Consider the following 26,613-nt stretch of genomic DNA (forward strand, 5'->3'; position numbering starts at 1 on the left):
TGTCTGGGAAAAATTTGGGATTAAATGGGTACCCACATAAAATATGAGTCACCTTCACTGGTAATTAAAGAAGTATTTTAAAGAACTTTACATTATATATCATCAAATGTTTTAGAGAACAGCAAAAAACTGTTTCCTCAAGGCAACATTGTACAAAGGAACGAATACGGCCATACCAGACATACTGTTGGGATACAAATATATTATATTTTTAAGGAAAAGGGTTAACATTATCTAAATATATTTGCATTTTTGAATGATTTTGTAATGCACTTATAAGAATAGTAATTCACATACCAAATCTGCACATATGAGGATGAGGAGTCATACTGTGATGAGGAAGAGGAGGATATAGTGACAGTGAATCCTGCAGGCAGAGAGTGAAGATGATGATGATGATGAAGATGATGGAGATGATAACTTGATATGATGGTTTGGTAATAATTGTGTTCCTCTATGGTACAATTTTGCCTGAGAGCAACAGCTGGATATGAAATGTTACTTTTCATTAAATATGTAATACATTAAAAGCTGGTTAAGTGTGTTAGTTCAATTGTCTGGTTAAAGAATTGTAAAGAAAATAATGTTTTTCTGTGAAAATGTCAGACGTTTTAATTTATCCTCGGTGGTTCAATGTTACAACATACTTTAAATGTATATTGATGTTATAGTGAGCAGAAGAAAAACACCACAATTAACATATTTTATATCATATTGCACACTGGGTTGATTGAGTTTATAGTTTTGCTAGACTAAATATAATTTTTATCCTCAACCTATTGAGATTATATATATATATATAGTTATGAATGCAGAAAAGCGCTCTGTCAGATGTAGTGAGTGGCTCTGAAAAGAGCCGTTGGTGGTCGGCGAGCCGGAGCGCTTATTTGGCCTTGGCGGGCTTCTCGGTCTTCTTGGGCAGCAGCACGGCCTGGATGTTGGGCAACACGCCGCCCTGAGCGATGGTCACTCCGCCCAGAAGCTTGTTCAGCTCCTCGTCGTTGCGCACCGCCAGCTGCAGGTGCCGGGGGATGATGCGGGTCTTCTTGTTGTCCCGAGCGGCGTTTCCAGCCAACTCCAGGATCTCCGCGGTCAGATACTCGAGCACAGCCGCCAGATACACAGGAGCTCCGGCGCCGACGCGCTCGGCGTAGTTGCCTTTGCGGAGGAGCCTGTGGACACGGCCGACGGGGAACTGCAGCCCTGCCCTGGACGAGCGAGTCTTGGCCTTCGCTCGAGCTTTGCCGCCGGTTTTGCCTCTGCCGCTCATTTTAACAGTCAGTTTCTACAATCCTCACAGTGGAAGAGACTGAATGAAGAGCAGCAGCTCCACAGCCTGTGTTTATACGAGAGAGCCCGTCGCCCATTGGCTTAGAGTCTGATAGTATTTCAACCAATCACTGAACTTCCCTACAAAGCCCCACCCCCCTTTCTGGCGGGAATAGTTATGCACAAGTATTTGTGACGGTTAAGACCATGCAGTTTAAGAATACTAAAAGGACTGACTGGTTTTAAATGTCATTTTACAATTCACCTCGTCAAAAACATATGGGAAAACTGCTGGGAATATGAGCAGACATATCTGAATAGCTTTGGCTGGACAGCAGGCTCAACAGATAGTCACCAGTAATATCTAGTATATTATACTGTAAAGAGACAGACGTATATGTATATTCCTCACTTTAAATATGAATCTGCAAAAATAACTGCTAACAATATATTAGTATATGCAACTGAGACGGCTGCTATTCAGAGAGCCTTACAGCGGGTGGAAGAAATCAAACAGTACTTACATACAACTTGCACTTGAAATCTGAATCTAGGCAAGTTATATTAATAGAAGTCCTACAAAGTTTGTATAGAATCTGCCAAGTCAAATTTGTATGTGTGGCAGAATTTACTTAAGCACACACATATAGACATACACTTACCTTTGAGTTAATCAGAAATTAAAGGTTAAGTTAAAGTAGCTGTCAGAGAGATGGGACAAAGGAAACAAAGGACGACAATTGTATATTATACATAAACAATCTGGCCATGTAAGAACTGATCATGATAATGGAAATGGTAATATCTCGATTGAGAATGGAAAACTCTACTCTTAATGAATCACTCCAGATGATAGGAAAACATGAATCCGGTCGGTGTAATCATTGTGGACGTCCAGTGTAAAGCACGTGCTGAATAATGAAGTGAAAGAGTAAAAAGAGGAATTAAAATCTGCTGCCATTAATTCTCTGACATTACAGAATGTGCTAAACACTTCTTATAAAGGTTATACAGCTCTAATAAGTTTCCTGAAAATAACAAAGTTATATAATAGAATATGGGTCCATTTTTTGTTGTTGTATTATTATTATTTTCCCATGATATCATCACCTCACGCTCCATCCCAGAGGAATATAGGGAATATGCACCATAAGCTGGTTTGCCAACCGCCAAAACATCAACAGAAGAAGAAGAAGAAATACTAAAGGAGTGCTGGATTGTGAATGATAATGTCTCACATTTTTGGTAGGACAGCAACTAGAGATGTTATGAATTACATTTTACTAACATATTACAGAATTTGCAGTTAATCCCTCTATTGTAATATTATATTGGTTGCTTCCCACACCTAAAGTCTATTTTTATCTACAATGTAAAGTTATGAATTATAAATCTGCACCTAAGCAGGTCGTTGTTCAACAGTGTGTAGATAAACTCCTCAATGCTTCATATATCCACAGATGGATCAGAGGATCATCATTGGGCTTCAGCATTCAGAAGAGGATCAGTTTTTACAGCGAATGGAGATTTTATTAGTGATTCCATGAGTGCAGGAGGTTAAGCCAGTGACATTTGTTCAGACTCTCTGTCAGCTTTAAATACTTTAATAAGTCAACATCAATACAAGATGTAATATCTGACATACTTACAAATCTGCTAGAGACTATTGAGCATGTAGTTGCAAGGAAAGAGAGGAGCTGATTAAGAAAATGAAAGATATAGGTTTAATCAACTTCACTCTATCAAATAAAGGAGTAGTTCACTTTAAAATGAAAATCAGCCCATGATTTACTCTCCCTCAAGTCATCCTCGGTGTATAAGACTTTCTTCTTTCAGACGAATACAATCTGAGTTATTTTAATAAATATCCTTCCAAACTTTATATTAGCCGATATTAGTTCTATGAACTACTCTCCCCCAAACTCGGTTTTGCTGTTTGCGTTCGCACTGGCCCAGTGGCCATAGGAGCTGGTAGGAGGGGTAAGGGAGTGACGCAAGCACGGCGACTTTTATTTTGGCGGCGCTGAGAACGCCAGAGCATTCTCTGTGTTTATTAGTTAGCGATCTGTCTAACAGTACTGTTTAATATCTTATTAGATAGAACTGTTATAGAAAGTAGACATTACATGAAAAAAGGTTATTAGCCTATGCCGTGTGGTTGATGTCCAGTGTTGCTAGCTGGGCAGATAAACATAATCATGTTTGACTTGGTCCCCTCAAAGTTGCGTTGGATTTTCTCTTCAGCATAAAGGTTTAGAGACCCATCTATCACTGTTTTCCATGTTTGTATAGTTAGTTTATGGAGTAAATATATAGGCTATAATCTGTGTGTTTACATATAGCTGTTTTAAAAATGGCGGGTGCTGGTGTTCCGCGTGCGTTCGGTCAATCAGCGTACACCAGGGTTCACCAATCTCGGTCCTGGAGGGCCGCTGTCCCTGCAGAGTTTAGCTCCAACCAGCTCCAACACACCTGTTTGAAAGTTTCTATGCCTAGTGAGACCTTGATTAGCTGGTTCAGGTGTGTTTAATTGGGGTTGGAGCTAAACTCTGCAGGACAGTGGCCCTCCAGGACCGAGATTGGTGAACCCTGGCGTACACTAACGTCACGGGTAGTTCCTATAGTGCTGGTTTAGACCCTACTCTGAAGTAGGAGCTCAATTAGTTCCTCCAAATGGAGTTCCTAGAACTAAAATCGTTCCTAGTCGGCGTGTTCGCACTGCAGGAACATCCGGGTACTTAAGTCAATAGTTCTAGGAACTATGAAAAGGTTCCTACGGTCGGAAAGTGGCTAATGGCAGTGATTTTTAACCATCAGTTTAAAGCTGATAAAAGTGCATCTGTCCATCATCAAAGTGCATCTATCCATCATAAAAGTGCATCTGTCCGTCATAAAAGTGCATCTGTCCATCATAAAAGTGCATCTGTCCGTCATAAAAGTGCATCTGTCCATCATAAAAGTGCATCTGTCCATCATAAAAGTGCATCTGTCCATCATAAAAGTGCATCTATACATGATGAAAGTGCATCTATCCATCATAAAAGTGCATCTATCCATCATAAAAGTGCATCTGTCCATCATAAAAGTGCATCTATCCATCATAAAAGTGCATCTGTCCATCATAAAAGTGCATCTGTCCATCATAAAAGTGCATCTATCCATCATAAAAGTGCATCTGTCCATCATAAAAGTGCATCTGTCCATCATAAAAGTGCATCTATACATGATGAAAGTGCATCTATCCATCATAAAAGTGCATCTATCCATCATAAAAGTGCATCTGTCCATCATAAAAGTGCATCTATCCATCATAAAAGTGCATCTGTCCATCATAAAAGTGCATCTATCCATCATAAAAGTGCATCTGTCCATCATAAAAGTGCATCTATCCATCATAAAAGTGCATCTGTCCATCATAAAAGTGCATCTGTCCATCATAAAAGTGCATCTGTCCATCATAAAAGTGCATCTATACATGATGAAAGTGCATCTATCCATCATAAAAGTGCATCTATCCATCATAAAAGTGCATCTATCCATCATAAAAGTGCATCTGTCCATCATAAAAGTGCATCTGTTCGTCATAAAAGTGCATCTGTCCATCATAAAAGTGCATCTGTTCGTCATAAAAGTGCATCTGTCCATCATAAAAGTGCATCTGTCCATCATAAAAGTGCATCTGTCCATCATAAAAGTGCATCTATCCATCATAAAAGTGCATCTGTTCGTCATAAAAGTGCATCTATCCATCATAAAAGTGCATCTGTCCATCATAAAAGTGCATCTATCCATCATAAAAGTGCATCTGTCCATCATAAAAGTGCATCTGTCCATGATAAACTAACTCCACAGGCTCCAGGGGTTAATAAAAAGACTCTGAAGTGAAGCTATGAGTTTGTGTAAGAAAAATATTCATATTTAAAACTTTATAAAGTAACATAACTAGCTTCCGGTCAAACAAACACACGGATTCCACTTACGCCTAAAGCACAACTTACGCACTGCTAATATTTACGCTACGCCATGACGCTCTACGCAGTTCACTGCCATTATCAAGCTCTGGAGCGTCGGAGTGTTTATTAATGTCACACTGAATGTGTTCGTCTGGAAGAAGAATGTCATTTACACCTATGGAGGAGGGAGAGTAAATCATGGGCTAGTTTTCATTTTAAAGTGAACTACTCCTGTCTTAGAGTGAAGAATACAGAGAGAAATACTTAAAGCTACACTGTGTAACTTTTTTAGTTGGTTCTTAGCAAAAAACACTTAGTTCTTTCAAAAATATATGTGCTCATTAATGTATATTTACTTCTTTCAAGTAATAAAGTATTCTCTTAAGTTTATAATCTGCCATTGAAAGTACATACGGGTGAGGGGTTCGAATGCCGGTCGCCATGTTGCCCCTCCATCTTGAAACTACATTAGCCAAAGAGGGACATACCTGTAAATTCAAGCTTCGCCTTTTGCGTTTTTCACTCAGTGACACCGTGACGAATGCGAGGGGGAGATTACTCGCGAGCTCGCGAGTGCCGGCAGATTTGAAAGATAGTGTGGTGTGTGTGTGTGTGTGTGTGTGTGCGTGCGTGTGCGTGCGTGCGTGCGTGCGTACTCACATTTGAAAGAGAGAATTAAAACGTCAACGCGACAGACAAATCAGCAAGACCATAGACAATATTGGAGTAACTTTTCCCAGATGGAAAGAGCTCATGAGGAGAAAAGATTTTAAAACGGACGCCGAGGTTGCCTGCTTTCTTCTCGACAGGTAATTCAGCCTGTTGTAATTCATTTGTGTAAATTCGAAGTTTTGTAGTTGCTTGTCTAACCATAGCATGGTTGTGCATAACGCCAGAACGACCTCTAGTATAACTTCATCCTCGCGTCAATGGTGAAAAAGTATTGTTTACCTTGTAACATAAATCTGTGCTGCATAAAAAATCATTTTTTTACAGTCTATGGCTGCGACGGATCACAGGTGATGAATAGTTTTAAAGGCGCAATTTTTTACATTTACATTTACATTTATTCATTTAGCTGACGCTTTTATCCAAAGCGACTTACAATTGCTAATTATGTCAGAGGTCGCACGCCTCTGGAGCAACTAGGGGTTAAGTGTCTTGCTCAGGGACAAGACACTTTTTTAAGCTATATAAAAAAAAGGACAAGGTAAATTTTAGTTATTTTTAATTGCTTTTACTTTGTACACATTGTAACGTTAGCCGATTCCAAGGGTGACGTTTACCTCCTGACATCTGTCCTGTAGTTTTATTCATTTTAGACGTATTGTTTATTATTGTCATGGACGAAGTGATAACTGGAAGCCATGTTAATCTTGGAATAATGCGGCCACCGTAGGAGTTAAAACGCCCTCGGAATTGAGAGGAACAGAAACAAATATTCACTGGGTAGTCATATACAATTTCACCGCTAGATGGGGGTAAAAATCACACAGTGTAGCTTTAAAGTAGAATTTAAAAACACATATTGCATAAGTAATTTTATTTTATTATTAAGGTTTTATTAATGCTTCACATTCCAGTCCAGAGTCCAGCCGCCATTAAACCAAATATCAAATGTGTACAAAACAGATGATAAGAGAAAATGGATTTCTAACTATTCATTTAACGTTGTGGTTTTTGACTCTGACAGTCAATATGTGTAAAACATTGTTGAACTGAAGTGGTAAAACAACAATTTAATAAGCTCTTCAGATTAGATCAGCAATAATCAAGAGTTCGGGATAAAGGACCGCTGATCTAGAATAATGTTCATATTTCGGCGCTGATGTTTTCAGGTTTCGGCAGAAGAGTTTCTCACACACAACAGACCCAGCAACACACAACATTAGAATTGTTTCAGCATCATTGAATGTTTCTGTTAGTCTGAGCAAATCTGACGGAAGATCGAGTGATCTGAAACAAACCTGACCAGACCAAATCTAGACCCACTCAGACTGTACCTGTAAACTCAACACTGATCCATTATCTTCATCTTTCAGTTCACAGCATCATTTAAAAGAGAAAAACAATCTGTCAAAAAAAAAAAAAAAAAAAAAAAAAAAAAAAAATTATATATATATATATATATATATACAGTATATATATCTCACATAATGCACTATTGTAAATACAGGACTATGTTGTGAATTAGCATTTATAGTGGTTAAAATGAAATTATGACCCGTATCTTGCTTTAAAAGATAAACAACTCATTTTGATGAGCAACAACATCTAACACAATAATTTCCATCATTTCCATTCACATGCTCCATACGGTATGAGATGAACGGCGAATCCTTTATTACAATGAACATGTTTTTATGTCTTAATATGAGCGATTAAATGCATTTTTTACAAGTTAAAACTTTAATAATGTGTGATCAGACGCATATGATGATGATGATGATGATTATAAGGCCAGAGATGAGAGTCACAGACTCGGGATGATGATCTTGTGCTTCAAGCGGCCCAAAACACCATCAGTACCAAAGCCCCCCCTCGACCCTCACTGATGCTGATCTCATTAAAGTCTCTTTCAGGCTGGTCATCATAAAATAAAAATAAAATTGTTGTACCATCAAGCAATATCTAATGAGTCATTTCACAGTAAAATGTTCCAAGTATTGTCTTTAGATTGGGAGGGAATTCTGATTAATGATCTGTCCACTAAACTGGACCTCATGCATCAATAGCTGTATTTCAGCTACAGGTCGTACTATTACTGCGACTGTATTATTTAAACACTTTTCTGACTATAAATACATGTATTTGTGTGTTATTAGAATGTAATTTGCATTAAAGGGCACCTATTTTTGCAAAATTCACCTTTACATGGCATTTGAACATAAATGTGTGTATTTTGAGCTAAAACTTCACATACACTCAGTGGACATCAGAGACTTATTCTACATCTTGTGAAAAGGGGCGTAATAGGTGTCCTTTAAAGAGCATATTGAAGGTAATGTAAATTTTCTCACAAAAACGACTCCAGAAGCCACTGTAGCGTATGTATAAGTTTTTTTTTTTTTAAAGAAAATCTAGTTCTTACATTATTTTTCTATACATTGACTCGTTGGGTCTTCTAACCTGCAATATGCCCTTTAATATCAAACAAGCAATGCGATTAAATACACAATGTACATTACAAGTAATCACAAGTAATGTATGTCACTTGTAATGCATTACTTTACTCCTTCCATCAAAAAAGTAATCTGATTATGTTATGACTGAGGTGATCATAATTCATGCATGAAAGGGTTAATCAAAAGTTTTCTGGATGGAGAATAAACTTTATTAATGAGATCATAAAGTTTCACGGTAATGTATGAGACTTTAAGCAGCTTTTCATTCTCTTTACCCAACAGATGATACCTAAAATATTATGTTTGTATTACACAATCTTTATTTATGTACTACTGATGCTTAAAAGTGGATTACAAAAAAAAAAAAAAAAAATTAGATCGGAATGGGACAAAGTTAGCAGAAGTGAAAAAGCAGAAAAAGAAAAAAAAAAAGAAAGAAAAAAAGACTGTTATTGTTCTCTTTCCTCCAAGCTCCCTCAACGTGTTTATAAGATGTTTTAATCACACGATGGTGCACAATATTTGTCTAGAAAAGCTAATTTTCTCAAACTACTATTAATAAAAAGAGCGGGAAATGAAACAAGGGAAATTGTGTCGTTCAAACATGGGACGGTAGGCGGGGTTATCATTTAACCGCCTGTGATTGGGCCTCGATCCGCTCGTGATGCTTTGAGTTGTCCAATGAAACACGAGTTTACGGGTTCGGCCAATGAAAACAGGCAATCAGAAGGTCGCCGTGTCTCCTTGTAAATTAGCATAGTGCAGCGGATAAAAGCCTCAGAGTCGCTCCTGAGTTCACACTGACTCGTCAGCGCTGAGATCATTCCTCATCATGCCTGAACCAGCCAAGTCCGCGCCTAAGAAGGGCTCCAAGAAGGCCGTCACTAAGACCGCCGGGAAGGGCGGGAAGAAGCGCAGAAAGTCCAGGAAGGAGAGCTACGCCATCTACGTCTACAAAGTGCTGAAGCAGGTTCACCCTGACACCGGCATCTCCTCCAAGGCGATGGGTATCATGAACTCTTTCGTCAACGACATCTTCGAGCGCATCGCCGGTGAGGCGTCTCGTCTCGCTCACTACAACAAGCGCTCCACCATCACGTCGAGAGAGATCCAGACCGCCGTGCGTCTGCTGCTGCCCGGAGAGCTGGCCAAGCACGCCGTGTCTGAGGGCACCAAGGCCGTCACCAAGTACACCAGCTCCAAGTAGAGCCGAGGAGGAGGAGCACACAAAGGCTCTTTTAAGAGCCACACACTTCATCCTGGAAAGAGCTTATGTTTGCAAAGACTTTCTCATTCATATATATATATATATATATATATTTACACACACCTGATGGTCTGTTTTAATAGTGTTAAAAATATTTATTATCTGTAAACTAGTAGTTTGGCTCTAAAAGCAATTGAAAGATACATTTGGGGTCTTTATGATTATAGAAAGTCAAATTCTCCCACATTTAGTTTCAGTGGCAGTGAAGCATCTTAACGATTATGTCTGACACTACAACCAATTGCCATAATTTCTCCAAAATGTACAGATTCATAATTCTCCATATTTCAGCATAACAAATTAACCAAAATCTCCAACTGTAAATATACACTCTCTTTAATCTGCATGGATGTTCAGTTCACTCACATAAAGCGATACACACAGAAACTGCTTGATTGTTTATAAAGATGTTGAACTCTAAACTGCTCAAAGTAGACAAACACGACTCACACTCCAGTTTACACAGACTTCACATTTCCATGTCAAATACAAATATTTCAGTGGAATTAATTAGCTTATGTGTCAAAAATAAACGGCCTATACCTCAGCACATGTAATAAGAATATTTGTTACATACATTTTTTTTTAAACTAGTGAAAAAGAGAATTTTGAGATCAATTATTTGTTGAAAAGTTAAAACACGGCTTTCGTTCTTTATCAAAATATCTTCATAATACGATGTTGTTTTCCAGCCTTTCTAAGCATTAAACGCATCCATCTGTGTAACTGTAGGGTCGCCAAATCACACATTTAGATAAAATATACATTTCATGCATCATAAAGTTTAAGAGACATTAACAGGAGTCCTGTACATTCAGGCTCTACAAGAGCAATAAAGGACAGGAATATGGGACTGTGTTCATGTGTTTTATTGCAGGACTTTCTTCCTCTGTTTGCTTTAGATCGTGCCTTTGCTTTTCATTATTATCTATAATTAAGTCATTTTAAACGGCTTTATATCTGTGGACTAGCAAGCTTATATTGACCTATATAACATGTTAGTCTGTTTACTGCACCTTTTTGACACACAATAAAGGTCATAGAAAAATAAATGTCATTTTTGTTTTTAATAAACTAGTAAGAAATCTGACTGGCTGGTAATATTTATAGAGCCAGTTCTGAAAAGTGCATCTAGTTCATCATTAAGCTTCAGTAATTGGGTAATTTGCATTATTAAGACAAAATTATAAATGAATAGTTGGATCCCTAAAACCTCGTGTCTCTGATGTCGTCAAAATCTCAGTCCGACCGAACAAAGCTGGAAACACTGATACTGTTGGTTTATGAATAAAATAACTCTATCATTCTTTAATCAGTTTCAATAGTAAAATTATATCATTTTAAGCGCATCAATGTCTAAAGTTTGTTGTTTTAGGTCGAGAAGTTTCTCAGTTTTGGTTCAGAGTTAAAGAGAGATGGAGTTTGTCTGGTTTTACATGTGAATCACAAAATATCTTCACTAATATAGTGAAACATGAGGAAAATATGTTTAATATAATTACTGTGTGTAATGAGAGTGTTTCTTTCCACAAGAACAAGAAAAATATATTCCTGGGTCAGAAAACTAGTGGCCTAAATAATCCAAAACCCCAACATCTGTGCAAATATATCAAACATATACAGTAAATATTATCACTGTTTTATGAATTACATTTTAATAGTGGTTAAATCAAAATATTACAATGAGTGACCTGTGCTTTATTATTTACATTCATTCATTTATCAGATGATTTTATCCAAAGAGACTTACAGTATGAAACAAATACAAAATGCTAGAAATACATAGTTTTAAACACTGTCTAGAAAAGTACAAGCTGGAACAAGGAGAGAAATAAGAAATAGGGAGAAAATAAGTTGTTTTTAAGTCACTTGCTTTAAATGAGAAACTCATTCAGAGCTTTAACACAATCATCATTCACAAGCCGAAGACTGAGAAACAAATATTTTTTTTACGTGATATGATGTACAATCCGCTTATGAAAACAAGTTAAAACATTAATACTGTGTGATCAGACGTATATATTTATGATGATGATGATGATTATAAGGCCAGAGATGAGAGTCACAGACAGACTCTGGATGATGATCTTGTGCTTCAAGCGGCCCAAAACACCATCAGTACCAAAGCCCCCCCTCGACCCTCACTGATGCTGATCTCATTAAAGTCTCTCTCAGGCTGTTTGCTAAACACACAGAGGACGCCTTCAGACTTTTACACTCTTTTACAGTAAAACTTTCCATCAAATTTCCCCGCGGCTTTTCTCCGTGACTGATGCTCGCCTTGGATTTGATCTGATAGAGTCAAAAGAAACATTTCCTCTTCGCGTATTTTAGTCTCTAATGAAAGCCCAGAACCTCTGCTTGCTGTTCACTTTGTTTTGACTGCGAAAAACTATTTAATCGCTCCAGTTTTGGCCCAAATGTACGAGAAGAAAACACACGAGTCCGCGGCTCGTGGACGCGCACAGACAGCGAGCGCGCGGGTTGAGTCTACGAGGTTCTCATGTGTTGTTTAAAGGCGCAGCGCCGCTCGTGCGCTCCTCATTCACTGCTGAAAGCAGACCGTGTTTGAAAGCTTGTAGATTATCCGATCAGAGAGAGAGAGATTATGGCAGAAACCGCCCCCGCCCCGGCCGCTGCCGCCCCGGCCAAAGCGCCCAAGAAGAAGTCCGCTGCGAAAGCCAAGAAAGCAGGTCCCGGCGTCGGCGAGCTGATCGTCAAAGCGGTGTCCGCGTCCAAGGAGAGGAGCGGCGTGTCTCTCGCCGCGCTGAAGAAGGCGCTCGCGGCCAGCGGCTACGACGTGGAGAAGAACAACTCCCGCGTCAAGATCGCCATCAAGAGCCTGGTGACTAAAGGGACCCTGGTGCAGGTCAAGGGAACCGGCGCCTCGGGCTCCTTCAAGCTCAACAAGCAGCAAGCCGAGAGCAAGAAGAAGCCCGCGGCCAAGAAAGCGGCTCCTAAAGCGAAGAAGCCCGCGGCCAAGAAACCCGCCGCCGCCAAGAAGCCCAAGAGCGCCGCAGCAAAGAAGCCCGCAGCCGCGAAGAAATCACCCAAGAAGGCCAAGAAACCCGCCGCCAAGCCCGCTAAGGCGGCGACGAAGAGCCCCAAGAAGGCGAAGAAGCCCGCGGCCGCGAAGAAAGCAGCCAAGAGCCCGAAGAAGGCCAAGGCGGCGAAACCGAAGGCGGCAAAGCCTCAAGCCGCCAAGCCTAAAAGAGGAGCTCCCAAGAAGAGATAAACCCCTCCTGTGCCTCATCACATCAAAGGCTCTTTTAAGAGCCACCCACTAACTCTGAGTAAAGAGCAAAACTCCTGTATTTTAATAATTTATTAATTTTGAAAGCAAATAGCTCATATGTGTCTTTAGACTACTTGGATTCATGCAAGAACAATGTAAAACACTTAATCTAAAATAAGTCACCAAATGTAGAAAAACTTATATATATAAAAATGGCTAAAAAGCTTATGAGGGTTCGTCAGTGATAACAGTTCAAATAAGATGTATAACAGTACCGAATATATACACATAACACTACACTGGACAGTTGTGACAATAGAAACAATAAGCAGTGGTAAAACTCCAGTATTACAATAGGAACACACATAGGCGTAAGAGCCATTATATGCCCCCCCCCCCCCCACTATTTCCCAATGTCAGATTTTGTTTTGCATAACCTGCCTATCTCTGCCGATTTCGGAGTCTCCAAATGAATCCATTCTGCAACTTTTAAATACATAATTACATTTTTAAAAACGAAATTATAAACTTAAGTGCAGGGTCAGAAAGTTCGTTTTGTCGCTATGGTTACACACACACACACACACACACACACAAACACACCGTTGGCGGTGCGCTCAAAGTCATCTGTCAGTTGTGCAGTTACCCAAAATCTCCTGAATGAAAATCCATCATGTCACTGGATGAAATAAAATCGGCAAGCAAAAATACAGGAGATCGCCTTACAAAGAGTGTGTGGAGGATATTGTCATTTCGCCGTAAGATTTTGATGGCGTCAAAATATTTTTTTGTAATTCTATGAATTACACTACAAACCAATGTAGCCTACTACCCACCGGATGAAGAAGGGTCGGCTCTCCACAGAACATAACATATTCATTTTATTTTATCTTATTTTTCATGTTCGCATTTATGAGGAAAAAACAATGTTACGGACGGGACAGTTCTCCGTTACGGACGTGAGCGGCACTAAAAGACTGTTTAAAACTTTCACAGAGACCTCAAACAGAAAGCACAAAGCCTGTCTTTAAATTTAATTTTGTTTTGTATTAACTGTATCTTAATTTTAATCAACCACTTGCCTGGATTTAATAAATTTAAGAAGTAAATATAGTATAAAATATTTAATCACGACACAGAGGCGCCGGCGCTGAACCTGGAGCTCTTCTCATAAAGGAACCGAAACTCAGCGTGACTCAGCCTACAACTACGTGGAAAAATGTAGCTAAAAAAAGTAGGCTATTTGTACTTCGTTACATTCCACCACTGCTGATTAACAGTAATGTAAATGCTAAATGTCCTAATAGGCCTACCTGTTGATACTACAACAATGCAAAGTATGCTCTTAACCTTGCAGTTTTTCACATGTCATGTAAGACTCAATTTCTCCATTTATTTGCACAAAACTCTCCAGAAAATGCCATTTAATGGTTTATTTTTCAAAATAAAATTCCCGGGGGGGGGGGGGGGGGGGGGCATACCCACGGACCCCCCTAGCATTTACTGTCCCCCCCCAGGTTCAAAATTGCTCCTACGCCCCTGGGAACACAATACTGTACAGTATCAGGTCAATCTGCACAGAATATAGTGTGGTAAGTGTGAAGCACTTTTATAATATCCATTTTTGTACCTATTTGAATATTCTACCACAAAATATTTCAATGGTTTCATCTATTTTGTCTTTTGTCAAATACTTGCATAAATATTCCCGCCAGAAAGGGGGGTGGGGCTTTGGAGGGAAGTTCAGTGATTGGTTGAAATGCTGTCAGACTCTAAGCCAATGGGCGACGGGCTCTCTCGTATAAACACAGGCTGTGGAGGCGCTGCTCTTCATTCAGTCTCTTCCACTGTGAGGATTGTAGAAACTGACTGTTAAAATGAGCGGCAGAGGCAAAACCGGCGGCAAAGCTCGAGCGAAGGCCAAGACTCGCTCGTCCAGGGCAGGGCTGCAGTTCCCCGTCGGCCGTGTCCACAGGCTCCTCCGCAAAGGCAACTACGCCGAGCGCGTCGGCGCCGGAGCTCCTGTGTATCTGGCGGCTGTGCTCGAGTATCTGACCGCGGAGATCCTGGAGTTGGCTGGAAACGCCGCTCGGGACAACAAGAAGACCCGCATCATCCCCCGGCACCTGCAGCTGGCGGTGCGCAACGACGAGGAGCTGAACAAGCTTCTGGGCGGAGTGACCATCGCTCAGGGCGGCGTGTTGCCCAACATCCAGGCCGTGCTGCTGCCCAAGAAGACCGAGAAGCCCGCCAAGGCCAAATAAGCGCTCCGGCTCGCCGACCACCAACGGCTCTTTTCAGAGCCACTCACTACATCTGACAGAGCGCTTTTCTGCATTCATAACTATATATATATATATAATCTCAATAGGTTGAGGATAAAAATTATATTTAGTCTAGCAAAACTATAAACTCAATCAACCCAGTGTGCAATATGATATAAATGAGAAGTTATTTGTGGTGTTTTCTTCTGCTCACTGTAATATCAATATACGAGACACTCTACCAGAAACGTACATTTCCACTTATAGAAAATCTTGGGGAAAAAATATATTTTTCTTAAATCTGAATGTTGAGTCATATGGAGGACATGTTAAACTATGAGAAACACATATCATGCCATCTCAGCATGTTTTTATGATTGAATAAAATATATTTTTATATGCATTTAACCCCTAAAATGTCAGGCCCTGTCACAGACAAATTTGTATGTTAGAATGGTTTCCTAATTAATTTCTTTTATGCAAATAGCATTTTCTTATTGATCACATGTCCCTGATTGTATCTTAACATGATTTTGTAATTCATTTAAGAAATATAAGTAACTGTAGTCAAAATCACAGAATACCCGCCAGGCACTCATATAGCTGTAAAATAACTACCTTTACACAGGAGATTTTTACAAAAACATAGTAGTGGAAATATACACCCACCTTCATCTACAGTTAAAGAGATTAATTCATCAATATTTCCTAGTACACTTTTATGTCATAATTTCCTGTGTGACAGGACTGACTTTATGGATTTTGATGATGCAGAAGAAGTTATGTTTTGTGTTCTTTATTTAAGTTTTGATTGGCATTTCTTTTTTAAATTATTATTATAATTTTAATGTTAATGTAATATTAGACTATGGTAAAATTCAGCCAAGGACATACACAATATTGCCAAAAGTATTGGGACAGCCTCCAGATAACTGAATGCAGGTGTTCCAGTCACTTCCGCGGCCACAGGTGTATAAAAATCAAGCACCTGGGCCTCCACTTTACTATCGCATGCGCTAAATACATAATATATGCAGTAAATGTAATAAAAAAGAACAATAACGTTAATTTGTAAGGCCGTGTCACACAGGAATGTGGGCCTGACGGTCGGCCATTTTAAACTGCCATTACTCGGCCTGCTAGCATGCTAGCATAAAAACTGTTAACATGCAAGCAAGGAATTTCAGTAACCTTTTTAGACATGTTTTGGATTTAAAACATTATTTTCTGCAATGTTTTACCGTGACAGGGCCTAGACCCTTTAGCTCGTCTTCCTAAAAAAAACATACAAAAACAAGCTTAAAATCATACAATTCACAGACATAATTCAGCCTTGATCAATGTCGGCTTCACCTGGGTCAATGATGTCACTTCCTCTGAGTGATTCCCTTAAAGGCGTAAACGTGACAGGACTGACCGAAAACATGGGGACAGATGTAGAATAGTATTTATTTGTAGAATTTATAATGTCATGATTTTGATCAATTGATGTGAATGATAACAGCTTAAACTTGTTATTGATGGAGTTTTGCTTCTAAATAACAGTTTTTAGCATAACGAAACTATGAAAGCTCCAGTTTGGCTGAGGACAAGGACATGGACAGGATTTGAAATTTTCAAAAGTGTTTTTAATATAGAAATAAATATCTGAGAACCCAATGAATGACATATTCCTTTACAGAACAACTCACAGAAATCAACTATGAGCCAGTTTTAGACATTTTTGGATTAAATACTTTTTTTATTCACTGTAACAATTCAAGGACAGATAATGTACGTTTCTGTAGAATGTCCCAAACATTTAAAGTATGTTGTAACATTGAACCACCGAGGATAAATTAAAACGTTTGACATTTTCTCACAGAAAAAAAAAGAATTCTTTACAGTTCTTTAACCAGACAATTGAACTAACACACTTAACCAGCTTTTAATGTATTACATATTTAATCAAAAGTAACATTTCATATCCAGCTGTTGCTCTCAGGCAAAATTGTACCATAGAGGAACACAATTATTACCAAACCATCATATCAAGTTATCATCTCCATCTCCATCTTCATCATCTTCATCATCATCATCTCCCTGCAGGATTCACTGTCACTATATCCTCCTCTTCCTCATCCTCATGTGCAGATTTAGTATGTGAATTACTATTCTTAAAAGTGCATTACAAAATCATTTAAAAATGCAAATATATTTAGATAATGTTAACCCTATCAAAAACTAGATAGATAGATCTGTTGGTGGAGCTGGGCTGGGTCTGCCACTGAACACACTCCTCTGTAGCAGAAACTGATCAGTGTTACTGAGGGTCTTTTGCCCTTTAATATCTGCTCAATCTGTGAATAATTTAATATCACTGAACAATCCTGTGTTTTACATATCTCTCTCTCTCTGTGTGTGTGTGTGTGTGTGTGTGTGTGTGTGTGTGTGTTAAAGGAGAACTCCGGTCAATTTTAACATTGAGCTCATTTTTTTGTACATTTGGAGTGCTGTCAATACAGAGAACAACGACAAAAATCGGTGTTGCCTACACCGAGTTATTCTATTTTTAAAATTTGCACCCTGATGACTTCAATGGGGCAAGTACTAAACCTGCTTTTAGCCTCTTAACATCCTTGATGTGTCATTACAAGTGCACAGAAAATGTGACTGATTCCTTCTGAGTGAACACGAGTGAGTCTGACTGCAGTAGATGTGAAAGAAATGTATAAAAATGATGTTATTTAAGCCAGCGCAAATACCTTTGTTTACATCCTGTTTTTCGGTTGAAGTCCAAAGTAGTCGATTGCCGAGTTCACGCGCGTGATCATAGGTAACTAAACCTATGCGTGTGAACTCTGCAATCGACTACTTTGGACTTCAACCGAAAAACAGGATGTAAACAAAGGTATTTGCGCTGGCTTAAATAACATCATTTTTATACATTTCTTTCACATCTACTGCAGTCAGACTCACTCGTGTTCACTCAGAAGGAATCAGTCACATTTTCTGTGCACTTGTAATGACACATCAAGGATGTTAAGAGGCTAAAAGCAGGTTTAGTACTTGCCCCATTGAAGTCAACAGGGTGCAAATTTTAAAAATAGAATAACTCGGTGTAGGCAACACCGATTTTTGTCGTTGTTCTCTGTATTGACAGCACTCCAAATGTACAAAAAAATGAGCTCAATGTTAAAATTGACCGGAGTTCTCCTTTAATATCTGGCTGCAGAGCTTTTATACGGACTGTAATGTGATTTTGTTCTGATCCGAGATCTCCACAACCACTGAGAATTAAGACGAGTATTTCAGAACAAATAAATAACGCAATCTGAGAATAAAGCCTATGGATGTCTGTGTTACACTGATTAATTAAGTAGTAAACAGAACAAAGCGTCTTGAGCGGGAAACCCTCCGCTTGCTTGAAAAGAGGAAACGCGCAGTCATTGGCTAGCAGTCATAAGCGCGTCACACACACCAGCCAATCACAAGCCTCTGCATCATCGCGACACTGTGAGCTCGTGACGGTCCAACGCTATAAAAGCAGGAGGCGAGTAACAGAAAGCATTTATTCCAGCGCAAGCAGGACCGAGAGAGAAGAAACTCCAGCGATGGCCAGAACCAAGCAGACCGCTCGTAAATCCACCGGCGGCAAAGCCCCGAGGAAGCAGCTCGCGACTAAAGCAGCGCGGAAGAGCGCGCCCGCCACCGGCGGCGTCAAGAAGCCTCATCGGTACCGGCCCGGGACCGTGGCTCTGCGGGAGATCCGCCGCTATCAGAAGTCCACCGAGCTGCTGATCCGCAAACTGCCTTTCCAGCGGCTGGTGAGAGAAATCGCCCAGGACTTCAAGACGGACCTGCGCTTCCAGAGCTCCGCTGTCATGGCCCTGCAGGAGGCCAGCGAGGCTTATCTGGTGGGTCTGTTCGAGGACACCAACCTGTGCGCCATCCACGCCAAGAGAGTCACCATCATGCCCAAGGACATCCAGCTGGCGCGCCGCATCCGCGGAGAGCGCGCTTAAACCCGCCGCTGTGCACGCGCGTCACTCCCCAACGGCTCTTTTAAGAGCCACATCACTTACTGTAAACGAGACAATTTCCACTTTAACGCTGAATATAAAGCAATAGTTGTTTATGTAATGTGGGATCTGAATTAAATAAAATGAAACTGATCAATTGTGTGAGGGAAAATATGCGATAATTGTGTTTTTTCAGACATTGCCTTAACGTTACACGGTTTCCTAAAACATATCGGCCATTTCTGTTTCTTCTAATCAGAATTTATGGCTTTTGGATCAGACATCCAGTGATTAATACAACTTCATGTTTCCAAGGAAGCAGAAGTTGCCGGTTATAAAGCGTTTTTGGTTTCTTTTCATCCTGTAAAGCGCATATTACCAATAGCAAAACCAATATATGCATGAACATGTGAAAGTGAATATTAACTGGACAAGGATTTCAGATATTGCCATAGTTGTGGGGACATTTTGTCTCTATAATGAAGGGTTTACCAGGACACACACACACACACACACACACACACACACACACACACACACACACAGGCATAAATAAAATAATATCACAGATGTAATTTGCTGTCTTGTGTCCCCTTTGTTTACTTTGCTAAACTTGTAGAACAGCACTGATAATTATCAACCAGGGGTCCGTTCTTCGTACGTCGCTAACTCACTTAGCTGGATTTGATTGTTGGCGATTTGGCATGATCTTGGATTGTTTGGTTCTTCAACGCTCATCCTGGACTTGCTGTCATAGCAACAGGTGCGCAAACTTAAACCTGCTCGGGAGCAGCTTATTTCATGTAAACAGGATTAGATCACGGCTTTATAAGCGGAGCTGATACGGGAAGTCCAGCGCAGCGCGATAGTGCACTTTCTGAGATATATATTTTTCTCGTGATTCGTGAGATTGTCGTTTTTTGTCGCTTTTAGGTTTAAAAAACAGTTTTAGGTTTTTTTGTGGCATTTCCAAGCCACTTAAGACCCAATGTTGTAAAGCAGTTTTTTTTTTTAGGCTATCATACTTTTTTCTGAAGATCATACAACCATGACCATGCCGATAACAGATATGTCACTCAGGCTTCACTAACGTGATTGGTACCATAGACTATAGGCTAGACCATAGACTGCCACCAAAGCCTCAGGGGATTATGTGAACAGAAAGGGGGATTATGTGAACAGAAAGGGGGTTCACAATGTAAATGTGCAGCCCAGTTACTATTGGGATTCTTAATATTCCAGATTAGTAATATTATATCAAATAAAAAAAAGGCAGTTGACTAAAATCTTCCATATCACAAATGTGAAAGCAAAATGGCCAGGATCTGTGCATGACTTAAGCATTTTCAGAGATTCACATTTATGCACATTATTTGAAAGTGGTAAGGAAAGTTCCACAATTAAATATCAAGCTCACTGTATTACATACACTTATGCTGATCCTAACAGAACTGCATTTTTCCATAGGTGATTATGACATGTTCCTGCAGACAGGTGTTTTATGACCCCATTCCCTGACCCAAACCAGTTACAATGCAGCTCTAGCCAGGACAAGGGCACACAATGAAATGAACTTTGGCTAACTAAAGGGAAGATGTCAGTGTCTGAAAAGTCTGAGGGTTGCACACCTGACAGGGCCTGTGACATTGTTGCATGTGTCATATTACACAACATTGCCAAACAAACAAAAAAACAAAAAAAAAAACAAAAAAAAAAAAAAAAAAATCATTAAATGTTTAATAAAAGACAAATATGCTTAGTTCCTTGAGTTTTATTTCAATTGTTCTTTGTAAAGAAAAGCCAGTGGTCAAGTGCCTGCAACAACAGATATTAGACACATGCCTCATGCAACAAATAAAAAGGAAAAGTTGGCTATCCACTGCCCACCTGTAGGCCTATGTCTCCTCTGTCTGTGCAGACTCTTCTGTAGGCCTTTCTGTAGATGTGGAATCCTACAACTTATATTGCAGCCATAAAGCATACAAGTATAAATGAAGTAAAGTTATTTATGCACTTGCAGGTAGGCTAGTTCCTCCATATGACAGTTAGAGAGGGTTTATTCACTGTCCAGTGCAATGGAAACAAATGGACATTACAAAGTCTTATACTTTCTTTCCTTTGGAAAGTTAGAAAATGTCCACTTACTGCACATATTTCAGCCTCCACTTTCTTGGGAACAGATACAAGTGTTGGTGTATTGTGTAAAAGTGCACAAAAGAGGAAAACACAATGTCATTACAATGAACTACACTCGGGAAAAATGTGATCAATAACTCATGGCAAAATATTTTTACATTAACATAAGTTTATCAGTTTTCACTTTCACAAGTCAAAGCAATTCATCATTACTCAAGATTTAACAGTTGAAATGACTATACGGCCTTAATTTAACGCAGCAAAAATTATTTTACAGTGTAGGCTACTAAGATCTTTTCTTTTCTTTTTTTTTCTCAGCCTTTTTCTTGGTTGCTTTTATAAACAGAACACCATTTATTTAACAGTGCCTTTTATAAAAGAGACTACTGTATAATATAACTAAAAATTACCATTATGTAGAATATTTTTGTACTTCACTTTTATTAGTTCCCATGTTCTAGTGTGGTGACTCTGACATTACAATGCACAAAGTAATTATGCAATTATTAAAATAATAAAAAAATAAGCTAATAAGTGATAAAAACATCTAACATGGCCACTTCTAACGGATTTAAATTGTCTGCTACTTTTTGCCAGCCCTCTCTCCTGGCTTTTGCAGACTTTGAGGTGTTCCCTGGCGTTTTGATTAAACATTAAAATTCCGAATAAACTTCAACTATTAGTTCTTGCTCTGCTGAGTAGAAAAACTGTGCGCACTCTTTGGCCACGCTGAGCAGCCAATAGCAGCGTTGCTGATCAATGTTTCTACGATCGATACATATCCCCTTTTAACCAGCGCATGAACTCGCAATTATCTCAGATAACTCAATCCAGCGATACTAATCATATCCGGCAAGTGTGTTAGAAGAACCGAGTTAGCCAGATCATGATTCGCACGATGATATCATCTTGGATGTGTCATTTGATCTCGGAAGCAACGTACGAAGAACGGGCCCCTGATCGGGGTGGCGGTTAAATGTTTCGCGCTCTATATTTTGGGGGAGGGGCGCTCCATGTGACGCGTCACTGGTTTCTGTCAGGTCCTGTAAGCAAATATAAAAGGCCTCCCTTCAACATTCACTATCCATTCTTTATTATCATCTGATCAACTCAACGATCTTGTTATCATGTCTGGACGAGGCAAAGGCGGGAAAGGGCTCGGTAAAGGAGGCGCGAAGCGTCACCGTAAAGTTCTGCGCGATAACATCCAGGGAATCACCAAACCCGCCATTCGGCGTCTGGCGCGCCGCGGCGGCGTCAAGCGCATCTCCGGGCTGATCTACGAGGAGACCCGCGGTGTGTTGAAGGTGTTCCTGGAGAACGTGATCCGCGATGCCGTCACCTACACCGAGCACGCCAAGAGGAAGACCGTCACCGCCATGGATGTTGTGTACGCGCTGAAGCGGCAGGGACGCACCTTGTACGGCTTCGGGGGATAAACGCCTGAGACTCGAGAACCCGACGCACCAACGGCTCTTTTAAGAGCCACACACTCCCGCACTCAAAGAGCCCATGATTCAACAGTGTCAAACGTGAAGTAATCTATTATAGACTGTTTTCTGTCAAGAATTGACTAATGAGTAATTGTATAAAGTTTGGCAGTAATATATATTGAGATTATTACAGATGCTAAAATACGTTTTACAAAATAAACAGACAATTAGGTCAGAAATGGTACTATATTATGTAATGTTTTTTTTCTCTCTCACTAAAATAGGCTTCTATTTCCTACTGCTGTAGTTTAAACAGTTTAAGGTTTCATGAATCACTGAAGTTCTGAGGAAAATATGTTTTTAAATGGAGTTTGACCGTTATTGGTCTTTTCTCCAAAACTCAAAACGTTAATTAAACGATGGTGCACAATATGTGTCTAGAACCACGTATTTTATCAAAATATTACTAAAATCAATAAATAAAAAGCAGGAAATGAAACGGGAAACTGAGCCGTTGAAAAACATTGTAATAAACGGCTCTGGTTCAAACATGGGACGGTGGGCGGGGTTATCATTTAACCGCCTGTGATTGGCCCTCGATCCGCTCGTGATGCTTTGAGTTGTCCAGTGAAACACGAGTTTACGGGTTCGGCCAATGAAAACAGGCAATCAGAAGGTCGCCGTGTCTCCTTGTAAATTAGCATAGTGCAGCGGATAAAAGCCTCAGAGTCGCTCCTGAGTTCACACTGACTCGTCAGCGCTGAGATCATTCCTCATCATGCCTGAACCAGCCAAGTCCGCGCCTAAGAAGGGCTCCAAGAAGGCCGTCACCAAGAGCGCCGGGAAGGGCGGGAAGAAGCGCAGAAAGTCCAGGAAGGAGAGCTACGCCATCTACGTCTACAAAGTGCTGAAGCAGGTTCACCCTGACACCGGCATCTCCTCCAAGGCGATGGGCATCATGAACTCTTTCGTCAACGACATCTTCGAGCGCATCGCCGGTGAGGCGTCTCGTCTCGCTCACTACAACAAGCGCTCCACCATCACGTCGAGAGAGATCCAGACCGCCGTGCGTCTGCTGCTGCCCGGAGAGCTGGCCAAGCACGCCGTGTCTGAGGGCACCAAGGCCGTCACCAAGTACACCAGCTCCAAGTAGAGCCGAGGAGGAGGAGCACACAAAGGCTCTTTTAAGAGCCACACACTTCATCCTAGAAAAGAGCTTATGCTTTGTAGAATCTGTTGCAAATGTAAGTCTAAGATTGGTTTTGATTCATAATTTTTTTTTTTTTTTTTACACTTTTATTGCTGCAGTTTTATCTGTGTCCAAAGCGCATATATATATATATATATATATATATATATATATATATATATATATATATATATATATAATTTTTTCTTTATTATTCAGTGATCTGTTAGTTTTAAAAAAATGATCAGTGTTAAGAAACTTTTACAGTAATTCTTGTTTGGTTATGTTATTGAATAAATAATTAAGTGTAATTCAATCCATTCTTTTTTATTTGAAAAAAAGACCATCATAGTCTCACATATAAAGATTATTTTAAGAGCCACACAACCACTTCTGTGAAAGAGCTTTATGTTTGAGAAGTGTTTTGGAAACTTTTGAACCTAGTTGATTTGAATTACTATTTATTTACTAACCTGAGCTTCTAGTTTATGTATGTGTTTGTCAGTCTTTATTTTTGGGGGGTGACAGTGAATTGGGTCATTCTGCAAAATGTTTTAATCAGCTGCAAGATGTGAACAAATGCTTCATATATATATATATATATATATATATATATATATATATATATATTTATCGCTAACTGTGTAAAGGTGTGTGTGTGTATATATATGTGTATATATATATATATATATATATATATATATATATATATATATATATATATATATATATATATATATATATATATATATATATATATATATATATATATATATATATATATATATATATATATATATATATACACATTACATTGCCAAGAAGCCTAAACTGCAGACCTTGTTTAAATTTACAACTGCTTAAAATCTTAATGAGAACTATAGCACATGTTTAAGAACAACAGTAACATATTAAAATGATGTTCCACAGAATCAAATGCACAATAAATGTATATCAAAGAGAAGAATGTTGATTAAAGATCTAAAACTCATGTTTTACAGAGGCAAAAAATATGAGAAATGAATGAATTACAAAAGACAGAAACTTGAAAATGTGTGTAGGAGAAACTGTCACTTCAATAAACTCAGATCAGATTTTTATTCTTTTTGTTTTTATATTTTTATTTTACTGTAGGAGTTTTTTTTTTTCTTCCACATTTAGATGTTGTTTACCCAAACAAAATATCCTTACGCCTGAAAACAGAGATCTCTGAATTAGCCTGAAATGAACTGGTAAAAGTTGCTTTCTGCTACAAACTACAGTTTATAAACTATTTTAAGTTGTATTTGAGTTATTTTATATTTGTTACACCTTACAATAAGGTCTCATTTGTTAACCTGTAATGCATTTACTACATAAACGAACAATGTGCAATATTTTTTGCAGCATTTATTAACCATTGTTAATGTTAGTTAATAAAAGTGTTCATATTCATAGTTCTCAGTGCATTAATGTTAACAGATACAACTTTGGATCTTAAACATGGCGAGTAAATATTGACATTAACATTTACTAAGATTAAATATATTCTATAGTTGTTTTTCATTGTTAGTTTAATTAATGTATAATGTTAACAAATAACTATATGTTACCAAGATATCTGTCAACTCATTTATTGAAGCCACTGATTTTTATTTCCTAATATAATCTTATTAGATCTATATTATATTTCTATATTAAATATAAGACTTTTTAAAATAATTCTACCATTATCTGGTCCCTCACGAATCCCATCAAATAAAATGTAGCCTAATTGTCTTCCCAGAATATTATTATTCTGTGTTTATTATAATCAGGCCTATTGTTAAGTTTGCTTGAGAAAGCCAACTTACTGAAATCCCATGTAAACTTATTATTATTCTTCTGACCCAAAATGATCAACTCTCTCCTCCTAGAGCTTTAACTCTACATACTCCAAACTCGGGTCTTTCTTTCCTTTCTAACTAATCTTTCTTCTATCTATCTATCTATCTATCTATCTATCTATCTATCTATCTATCTATCTATCTATCTATCTATCTATCTATCTATCTATCTAATCTTTATTTCTTTCAAACTCTTTCTTTTTTCAAACTAATCTTTCTTTCTTTCTTTCTTTCTTTCTTTCTTTCTTTCTTACTAATCTATCTTTCTTTCTAACTAATCTATATTTCTTTATTTTTTTTATCTAATCTTTCTTTCTTCCTTTCTAACTAATCTTTCTTCTTTCTTTCTTCCTTTCTAACTAATCTTTCTTCTTTCTTTCTTTCTTTCTTTCTTTCTTTCTTTCTTTCTTTCTTTCTTTCTTTCTTTCTTTTTTTCTAACTTTTCTTTCTTTCATTCATTTCTTTCTTTCTTATTTTTCTTTTTCTTTCTTTCTAACTAATCTTTCTTTCTAACTAATCTATCTTTCTATCTAACTAATCTATCTTTCTAACTAATCTATATTTCTTTATTTCTTTTTATCTAATCTTTCTTTCTTTCTAACTAATCTTTCTGTCTTTCTAACTAATCTATCTTTCTTTCTAACTAATCTATATTTCTTTATTTCTTTTTATCTAATCTTTCTTTCTTTCTAACTAATCTTTCTTCTTTCTATCTATCTATCTATCTATCTATCTATCTATCTATCTATCTATCTATCTATCTATCTATCTATCTATCTATCTATCTATCTATCTATCTATCTCTTTCTTTCAAACTAATCTTTCTTTCTTTCAAACTAATCTTTATTTCTTTCAAACTCTTTCTTTTTTCAAACT

The 26,613-nt window shown here is 38.5% G+C and overlaps 8 protein-coding genes across 8 annotated transcripts in view; 7 read left to right on the plus strand and 1 right to left on the minus strand.

Moving 5' to 3' along the window:
• Nucleotides 1-26,613, plus strand: part of lurap1l (leucine rich adaptor protein 1 like) — a gene marked incomplete at its 5' end in the record, with an annotated part of 125,616 nt that overhangs the window by 54,400 nt on the left and 44,603 nt on the right. The window lies entirely within an intron of this gene.
• Nucleotides 826-1,298, minus strand: LOC307156504 (histone H2A). Its single transcript, XM_079867915.1, has one exon. The coding sequence runs from the start codon at nucleotides 1,268-1,270 to the stop codon at nucleotides 884-886; it is 387 nt and encodes a 128-aa protein (XP_079724041.1). The 5' UTR covers nucleotides 1,271-1,298; the 3' UTR covers nucleotides 826-883.
• Nucleotides 9,154-9,594, plus strand: LOC307155492 (histone H2B-like). The gene has a single exon (XM_079866172.1). It carries the CDS (start codon nucleotides 9,180-9,182, stop codon nucleotides 9,552-9,554), a length of 375 nt encoding a protein of 124 aa, XP_079722298.1. The 5' UTR covers nucleotides 9,154-9,179; the 3' UTR covers nucleotides 9,555-9,594.
• LOC307154878 (histone H1-like) lies at nucleotides 12,223-12,901 on the plus strand (the record flags this gene model as incomplete). Its single annotated transcript, XM_079865065.1, has 1 exon — nucleotides 12,223-12,901. The coding sequence occupies one exon, from the start codon at nucleotides 12,223-12,225 to the stop codon at nucleotides 12,847-12,849; it is 627 nt and encodes a 208-aa protein (XP_079721191.1). The 3' UTR covers nucleotides 12,850-12,901.
• LOC307156153 (histone H2A) lies at nucleotides 14,699-15,171 on the plus strand. Its single transcript, XM_079867381.1, has one exon. The coding sequence runs from the start codon at nucleotides 14,727-14,729 to the stop codon at nucleotides 15,111-15,113; it is 387 nt and encodes a 128-aa protein (XP_079723507.1). The 5' UTR covers nucleotides 14,699-14,726; the 3' UTR covers nucleotides 15,114-15,171.
• Nucleotides 18,684-19,164, plus strand: LOC307154883 (histone H3.2). The gene has a single exon (XM_079865071.1). It carries the CDS (start codon nucleotides 18,707-18,709, stop codon nucleotides 19,115-19,117), a length of 411 nt encoding a protein of 136 aa, XP_079721197.1. The 5' UTR covers nucleotides 18,684-18,706; the 3' UTR covers nucleotides 19,118-19,164.
• Nucleotides 22,378-22,759, plus strand: LOC307156300 (histone H4; the record flags this gene model as incomplete). The annotated part of the gene is made up of 1 exon (XM_079867595.1): nucleotides 22,378-22,759. One exon carries the CDS (start codon nucleotides 22,378-22,380, stop codon nucleotides 22,687-22,689), a length of 312 nt encoding a protein of 103 aa, XP_079723721.1. The 3' UTR covers nucleotides 22,690-22,759.
• On the plus strand, nucleotides 23,444-23,875 carry LOC307154885 (histone H2B-like). Its single transcript, XM_079865073.1, has one exon. It carries the CDS (start codon nucleotides 23,462-23,464, stop codon nucleotides 23,834-23,836), a length of 375 nt encoding a protein of 124 aa, XP_079721199.1. The 5' UTR covers nucleotides 23,444-23,461; the 3' UTR covers nucleotides 23,837-23,875.

The sequence above is a fragment of the Squalius cephalus genome (genome assembly GCF_949319135.1).
Source record: "Squalius cephalus genome assembly, chromosome: 3".
Classification (NCBI taxonomy): Eukaryota; Metazoa; Chordata; class Actinopteri; order Cypriniformes; family Leuciscidae; genus Squalius; species Squalius cephalus.